This window comes from Petromyzon marinus, chromosome 80, assembly GCF_048934315.1.
Source record: "Petromyzon marinus isolate PM22_M1 ecotype Great Lakes invasive population chromosome 80, UKy_Petmar_22M1.pri1.0, whole genome shotgun sequence".
Classification (NCBI taxonomy): Eukaryota; Metazoa; Chordata; class Hyperoartia; order Petromyzontiformes; family Petromyzontidae; genus Petromyzon; species Petromyzon marinus.
Window position 1 is genome coordinate 10,524,527 of NC_133746.1, and position 8,704 is coordinate 10,533,230.

Here is an 8,704-nt window from a genome sequence, read left to right on the forward strand (position 1 = left end):
ACGTGACTTTACCGAAAAAACTAAGAAATAAAAAACACGTAGTAACGCTGATGATATTCTTGGTTCTTTCGGTAAAGTCACCACGTAGAAGGGAAACACTATAATCATTAAAAATATAAAACAATACAATTCTCACGACGTTTTCAAATTTTCTAGCTGCGGTTTTCACGGCCGATGACGATTGCTTTGTGTTGCGGTCGAAACGTCGCGAGAATTTAATTGTTTTATATTTTTATTATTTTACTGTTTTCACTTCTACGTGGTGGTGACTTTACCGAAAGAACCAAGAATATGAACCCCTGCAGTCACGAAAGCTTTAAATCAAAATTTAACTCTGATAATGTATTGGCCCTTGTAATGGATTGGTCCACGCCCGAGACAGCTTTCCATAGACCCTAGTGTTGGACCAGATGCCACTGGCTAAGGAGGTTCCGATGGTGTAAATGCTTACACACCCCGAGCTCTCAATACTCTGATGGTGGCATTGTCTTTGAGCTGTGCGCCTTTTGGCGTCTTCTGGTCCAACACCAACGTGAGACTGGGCTCTAAGGAAAGCTGTCTCGGGTGTGGACCAATCAGTTTCGAGGACAGTGCCACATACATTATCAGAGTTTGTGTTGTTTTTTTGTTTGCGTTCCGACCGCAGGTATTGTGGTCAATGTAAACATGACTCCTTGTCAAAAAAGGTGTCAGTTTTGCTGCCAGATACAAGGGTAAAAAAAACAATTATCATATTTTGCTACTGGCAAATGAGGTTTTTCCAATGGTGTAAATGCTTCACCCCGAGCTCTCATACTCTGATGGTGGCGTTGTCTTTGAGTTGTGCGCCTTTTGGCGTCTTCTGGTCCAACACCAACGTGAGACTGGGCTCTAAGGAAAGCCGTCTCGGGTGTGGACCAATCAGTTTCGAGGACAGTGCCACATACATTATCAGAGTTTGTGTTGATATTTGTTTGCATTCCGACCGCAGGTATTGTGGTCAATGTAAACATGACTCCTTGTCAAAAAAAGGTGTCAGTTTTGCTGCCAGATGCAAGGGTAAAAAAAACAATTATCATATTTTGGTACTGGCAAATGAGGTTTCCAATGGTGTGTAAATGCTTCACCCTGAGCTCTCATACTCTGATGGTGGCGTTGTCTTTGAGTTGTGCGCCTTTTGGCGTCTTCTGGTCCAACACCAACGTGAGACTGGGCTCTAAGGAAAGCCGTCTCGGGTGTGGACCAATCAGTTTCGAGGACAGTGCCACATACATCATCAGCGTTACTACGTGTTTTTTGTTTGCATTCCGACCGCAGGTATTGTGGTCAATGCAAACGTGACTCCTTGTCAAAAAAAAAGTGTCAGTTTTGTTGCCAGATAAAATGGTAAAAAAAACAATTATCGAGATTTGACATTGTTGATGTGTTGGTCGCTCTTTTCGAGGAGCGGCCCTGGGCCATCGGAAGCGACAGCGGCTCAAACGAGTGGCTTGGCGGCATAACGGGGACATTTATTGCAGCGGCCAGATGCTCGAAGTAAAAAAAAAACGGAGGATCCGGAGAAAAATCCACTCGGCCACGGGCAGAGATAGAGAGAGAGAGAGACGCAGACTCCAAATATACAGCAGCAGCAGCAGCAGGCGTCAGGGTCGGGATCGAACCCACGACCTCCTGCAGACCAGGCGAGGTAGTCAACATCTCCTAGCTACCGTGATGATTATGAGAGAGACGCAGACTCCAAATATACAGCAGCAGTAGCAGGCGTCGTCAGGATCAGGGGATTGAACCCACGACCTCCTGCACACCAGGCGAGGTAGTCAACATCTCCTAGCCACAGTGACGATGATGAGAGAGACGCAGACTCCAAATATACAGCAGCAGCAGGCGTCGTCAGGGTCAGGATCGAACCCATGACCTCCTGCACACCAGGCGAGGTAGTCAACATCTCCTAGCCACTATGATGATGATGATGAGAGAGAGACGCAGACTCCAAATATACAGCAGCAGGCATCGTCAGGGGTCAGGATAGAACCCACGACCTCCTGCACACCAGGCGAGGTAGTCAACATCTCCTAGCCACCGTGATGATTATGAGAGAGAGAGAGACGCAGACTCCAAATCTACAGCAGCAGCAGCAGGCGTCGTCAGGGTCGGGATCGAACCCACGACCTCCTGCACACCAGGCGAGGTAGTCAACATCTCGCCATTTCATAATAATCCCCCGCTCACCCCCACCCCCTCCTCCCACCCCCTCCCCCCCACAGGCCGAGCCTCCGAGTCTCTACGAGGAGGTGGACGACTCTCTTTGTCACGGCGACCAGGACCACACGTACGAGGAGGCCCGTTACCGTGACGACGAGCCGCAGCAGCAGCAGCAGCAGCCCCGTCGCCACGGAGACGACGACGCAGCCGCCCCCACCGCGGAGCCCGAATACGAGGAGGCCCGTTACCCTGACGACGAGCAGCAGCCTGGTTACCGTGGAGACGAGCAGCAGCAGCAGCAGCAAGGTACCGGGGCTGGGGTTAAGGGCTGCGGTACTGGGGGGGAGTGGGCGAGTGACTGGGTGGGCGAGTGACTGGGTGGGCGAGTGACTGGGTGAGGGAGTGACTGGGTGGGCGAGTGACCGGGTGGGCGAGTTACTGGGTGGGCGAGTGAGTGGGTGGGCGAGTGACTGGGTGGGCGAGTGACTGGGCGGGCGAGTGACTGGGTGGGCGAGTGACTGGGTGAGGGAGTGACCGGGTGGGCGAGTGACCGGGCGGGCGAGTGACCGGGCAGGCGAGTGACTGGGCGGGCGAGTGACTGGGCGGGCGAGTGACTGGGTGGGCGAGTGAGTGGGTGTGCGAGTGACTGGGTGGGCGAGTGAGTGGGTGTGCGAGTGACTGACTGGGTGTGCGAGTGACCGGGTGGGCGGGTGACCGGGTGTGCGAGTGACCGGGCGGGCGAGTGACTGGGTGTGCGAGTGACTGGGTGTGCGAGTGACTGGGTGTGCGAGTGACTGGGTGTGCGAGTGACTGGGTGTGCGAGTGGGTGGGCGAGTGAGTGGGTGGGCGGGTGACCGGGTGGGCGGGTGACTGGGCGGGCGGGTGACTGGGCGGGCGGGTGACTGGGTGTGCGAGTGACTGGGTGTGCGAGTGACTGGGTGTGCGAGTGACTGGGTGTGCGAGTGACTGGGTGGGCGAGTGACTGGGTGTGCGAGTGACTGGGTGTGCGAGTGACCGGGCGGGCGAGTGACTGGGTGTGCGAGTGACTGGGTGGGCGAGTGACTGGGTGGGCGAGTGACTGGGTGTGCGAGTGACTGGGTGTGTGAGTGACTGGGTGTGCGAGTGACTGGGCGGGCGGGTGACCGGGTGGGCGGGTGACTGGGTGTGCGAGTGAGTGGGTGGGCGAGTGACTGGGCGGGCGAGTGACTGGGCGTGCGAGTGAGTGGGTGGGCGAGTGACTGGGTGTGCGAGTGAGTGGGTGGGCGAGTGACTGGGCGGGCGAGTGACTGGGTGTGCGAGTGACCGGGCGGGCGAGTGACCGGGTGGGTCAGAGGGGGGAGTGGTTCCGAGTGGGTGGAGCCACACGTGGCCTACTGGAGGCTTCAGCTTGTCTGTAGAGAGAGGGAGGGACAGATCTGTAGATGTTCATGATTCCACTTCCTGACCAAGCAGAGCCTCACCGACTCTCGTGACTCTCTTTGTAGGAGCGTCCTGCCAGTAGGAGAGGCGGCGATTGCTCTGCACAGTGATGAGGGTAGGGGTAGGGGTGGAGGTGTTGCTGTGCTGTGATTGGTCGTAATTCTTGGTTTGGTGTTGCAGGGATCACTGCAGTTGCACTCTACGACTATCAAGCGGGTGAGACCCCCTGCTCACCCTTCCTGCTCACCCCTCCTGCTCACCTCTCCTGCTCACCTCTCCTGCTCACCTCTCCTGCTCACCCCTCCTGCTCACCCCTCCTGCTCACCCAACCTGCTCACCCAACCTGCTCACCCAACCTGCTCACCCATCCTGCTCACCCAACCTGCTCACCCAACCTGCTCACCCAACCTGCTCACCCATCCTGCTCACCCATCCTGCTCACCCAACCTGCTCACCCATCCTGCTCACCCAACCTGCTCACCCCTCCTGCTCACCCATCCTGCTCACCCATCCTGCTCACCCCTCCTGCTCACCCATCCTGCTCACCCATCCTGCTCACCCAACCTGCTCACCCATCCTGCTCACCCCTCCTGCTCACCCCTCCTGCTCACCCCTCCTGCTCACCCCTCCTGCTCACCCCTCCTGCTCACCCCTCCTGCTCACCCCTCCTCCTCACCCATCCTGCTCACCCCTCCTGCTCACCCCTCCTACTCACCCCTCCTGCTCACCCCTCCTGCTCTCACCCATCCTGCTCTCACCCATCCTGCTCACCCCTCCTGCTCACCCCTCCTGCTCACCCCTCCTGCTCACTCATCCTGCTCACCCATCCGCTCACTCCTCCACTCGCTCTTCGAAATTACCCACTCATCCACTCACCCACTCACTCATCCACTCACCCACTCACTCATCCGCTCACCCACCCGCTCAATCATTCCACTCGCCCACCCGCTCACCCACCCGCTCACCCACCCGCTCACCCACCCACTCACCCGCTCACCCACCCGCTCACCAACCCACACACTCACCCGCTCACCCACCCGCTCATCCACCCGCTCATCCACCCGCTCATCCACCCACTCATCCACCCACTCATCCACCCACTCATCCATCCACTCACTCATCCATTCACTCACTCATCCACTCACTCACCCATCCACTCACTCATCCACTCACTCACCTGCTCACCCATCCGCTCACCCATTCACTCACTCATCCATCCCCTCACTGACTGTGCGCGCGTGTGTGTGCGCGTGTGCGCGTGTGTGTGTGTGCGCGTGTGTGCGTGCGTGTGCGTAGCGGGTGACGATGAGATCTCGTTTGACCCGGGCGAGGTGATCACCGACATCGAGATGGTGGACGAGGGCTGGTGGAGGGGTTCCTGCCGTGGCCTCCACGGACTCTTCCCGGCCAACTACGTCGAGCTGCAGTAGCTCGCGGCGGCGGTGACGATGGTGACGATGTTGACGATGGCAGTGACGATGGTGATGACGATGGTGATGACGATGGTGATGACGATGGTGACGATGGTGACGATGGTGACGATGGTGATGACGATGGTGATGACGATGATGATGGTGATGACGATGGTGACGATGACGATGGTGACGACGATGGTGACGATGGTGGTGATGATGGTGACGATGGTGATGACGATGGTGATGACGATGGTGATGACGATGGTGACGATGGCGGTGACGATGGTGACGATGATGGTGACGATGATGGTGACGATGGTGACGATGATGGTGACGATGGTGACGATGATGGTGACGATGGTGATGATGGTGACGATGATGGTGACGATGGTGATGACGATGGTGACGACGATGGTGACGATGGCAGTGACGATGGTGACGATGACGATGGTGACGATGACGATGACGATGGTGATGACGATGGTGACGAGGGTGATGACGATGAGGGTGATGGACGGTGACCACGATGATTATGACGATGACAACGGTGATGACGGTGATGATGGTGATGGTGACAAATGAACGCCACCTCGTCACGCACCTCGTCAGTTACAATCCACTCATTCCATTTGGCAGTCATCGTGTAGAACACAATCACTACCCCTGTATGACACTACCCCTGTATGACACTACTCCTGTGTGTGACACTACTCCGTGTGTGACACTACCCCCTGTGTGTGTCACTACCCCTGTGTGTGTCACTGTGTGTGACACTACCCCCTGTGTGTGTCACTACTCCTGTGTGTGACACTACTCCTGTGTGTGTCACTGTGTGTGACACTACCCCCTGTGTGTGACACTACTCCTGTGTGTGTCACTGTGTGTGACACTACCCCCTGTGTGTGTCACTACTCCTGTGTGTGACACTACTCCTGTGTGTGTCACTGTGTGTGACACTACCCCCTGTGTGTGACACTACTCCTGTGTGTGACACTACTCCGTCTGTGTCACTGTGTGTGACACTACCCCCTGTGTGTGTCACTACCCCTGTGTGTGTCACTGTGTGTGACACTACCCCCTGTGTGTGTCACTACTCCTGTGTGTGACACTACTCCTGTGTGTGTCACTACCCCTGTGTGTGTCACTGTGTGTGACACTACCCCCTGTGTGTGACACTACTCCTGTGTGTGACACTACTCCGTCTGTGTCACTGTGTGTGACACTACCCCCTGTGTGTGTCACTACCCCTGTGTGTGTCACTGTGTGTGTCACTACCCCCTGTGTGTGTCACTGTGTGTCACTGTGTGTGTCACTACCCCTGTGTGTGTCACTACCCCTGTGTGTGTTACTGTGTGTCACTGTGTGTGACACTACCCCTGTGTGTGTCACTGTGTGTCACTACCCCCTGTGTGTGTCACTACCCCTGTGTGTGACACTGTCTCACTACCCCCTGTGTGTGACACTACCCACTGTGTGTGACACTGTGTGTGTCACTGTGTGTGTCACTGTGTCACTACCCCTGTGTGTCACTGTGTGTGTCACTGTGTGTGTCACTGCCCCCTGTGTGTGTCACTGTGTGTGTGACACTACCCCTGTGTGTGTCACTACCCCTGTGTGTGTCACTACCCCTGTGTGTGTTACTGTGTGTCACTGTGTGTCACTACCCCCTGTGTGTGTCACTACCCCCTGTGTGTCACTACCCCCTGTGTGTGTCACTACCCCCTGTGTGTGTGATACTACCCCTGTGTGTGACACTGTGTCACTACCCCCTGTGTGTGACACTACCCACTGTGTGTGACACTACCCACTGTGTGTGACACTGTGTGTGTCACTACCCCTGTGTGTGTCACTGTGTGTGTCACTGCCCCCTGTGTGTGTCACTGCCTGTGCCACTGACTGTGTCACTACCCATGTCACTATCACTACCCCGGTTTGGTGATTAATAGGGTTTGGTGGTTAATAGGGTTTGGTGGTTAATAGGGTTTGGTGGTTAATAGGGTTTGGTGGTTCATAGGGTTTAGTGGTGCATAGGGTGTGGGCGTTAATAGATCTTTGGCGGTTGATAGGGTTGTGGGGTTGATAGGGTTGTGGGGTTGAACATGATTTTGCGGTTAATAGGATATTTTGGTTAATAGGGTATTTTGGTTCTTTTTGCATTCCAAGTCATTGCCCACAGATGTCTGTGGTGCTGATGACGATGCTGATGATGATGGCGATGATGCTGATGATGATGCTTATGACGATGCCCACAATGATGGCCATGATGCTGATGATGATGGCGATGATGCTGATGCTGATGATGTAATTCATCATGGCTATGTTCACGTGTATGATGATGATGTTGATTGTGATGTTAATGACGGCGGTGTATTTTTTAAGCAAATAATTATATACACACACATTTCCACTCCGAAATTTGCCGGGTTCACGATGGCCGTGTCGCTGGGGTTCACGGTGGCCGGGTCGGTGGGGTTCACGGTGGCCGGGTTGGTGGGGTTCACGCTGGCCGTGTCTCTGGGTTTCACGATGGTAGCATCTGGTTCACAGTGGCCGTGTCTTTGGGTCCCAGTGGCCGTGTTGCTGGGTTCACGATGGCCATTTCCCTGGGTTCACAGTGGCTGTGTTAGTGTCACTGAGCCGGCCACTATGAACCTGTGCCTGCCATCGTGAACCCCCCTACCCTGAGAGAGACAGGACTTGAACCCAGATTCTCAGCCTTGCGTTATTTAACCACCAGGTGAGAGCCCCCATTGAGTTTCTAAAACTAAAAATAAACAATTTTTATTGTTTCCAGGTGTAATGCCCCCACCTATCTACCGTGTCGTAGCTATTTTCCAGAAGCGACCCCGGGATATTGCTAACGATAGCGGCTCGGTCAAGTAGTGGCTTATCATGTGGATATTTCCAGTAGCAGCCAAATACTCTGAACGCGTGATGTCGATTCTCAACGTAGAGGGGAAAACCAGAGGACCCGGAAGAAAATTCCATGCGACCATGGGCAGAGAGAAGGACGCAGACTCCAAATCTACAGCAGCAGCAGGCGCCAGTGGGTCGGGATAGAACCAACGACCTCCTGCACACCAGGCGAGGTGGTTAACATCGCCTAGCCACTGTGATGACGATGTGAGAGACAGACTCCAAATATCCAGCAGCAGGCATCTTTAGGGTCGGGATTGAACCCACGACCTCCTGCACACTAGGCGAGGTGGTTAACATCGCCTAGCCACTGTGATGACGAGAGAGACGCAGACTCCAAATATACAACACGTTATCGTCGGGATCGAACCCACGATCTCCTGCGTATCAGGCAAGGCAGTTAACATCTCCTAGCCACCGTGGCGCCAAAGCAATGAGCTCCGTGCCTTCCAGGAGTTAATTAAATTACTCCAACCTCGGGCCGGTTAAGGTATATCTGTGTGTGTTCGTGAGTGGTGTTTGTGTGTGTCTCTGTGTGGCGGTGAAGTGTGGGAAGCTGTAAGCCCCAGGCTACTTTAGGCTCGCCTTCTCATCAACCAGAGGCGAGGAGTGGTGGTGGTTACTTATGGCCCACCGAAGATGAACATCAGTGGAGGGATGCAGGCAAGGCTTATATGACCTGTCACAGGTGCTGGCTAAAGTGGCCCCTCGGGATAGTCATCTTGTTGGGCGACTTCAATGCCCGAGTTGGTCATGATGCTGGCGCCTCGTCT

General features: G+C 55.0%; 1 protein-coding gene across 3 annotated transcripts in view; it reads left to right on the forward strand.

Annotated features, from left to right (window-relative positions):
- The window catches only part of LOC142907678 (src substrate cortactin-like), a 30,871-nt gene extending 22,447 nt beyond the window's left edge, over positions 1 to 8,424 (forward strand). For 2 of the 3 annotated variants that reach the window (XM_076057320.1, XM_076057321.1), the window contains exons 13-15: positions 2,244 to 2,487; positions 3,781 to 3,816; positions 4,897 to 8,424. In XM_076057320.1, coding sequence (XP_075913435.1) covers positions 2,244 to 2,487; positions 3,781 to 3,816; positions 4,897 to 5,030 — 414 coding nt within the window. In that variant the 3' untranslated portion in view covers positions 5,031 to 8,424. Of the gene's footprint in view, positions 1 to 2,243; positions 2,488 to 3,778; positions 3,817 to 4,896 lie in introns of all 3 variants that reach the window. The other variant, XM_076057322.1, reaches the window with a different exon arrangement.
- The last annotated feature ends 280 nt before the right edge of the window (positions 8,425 to 8,704 follow it).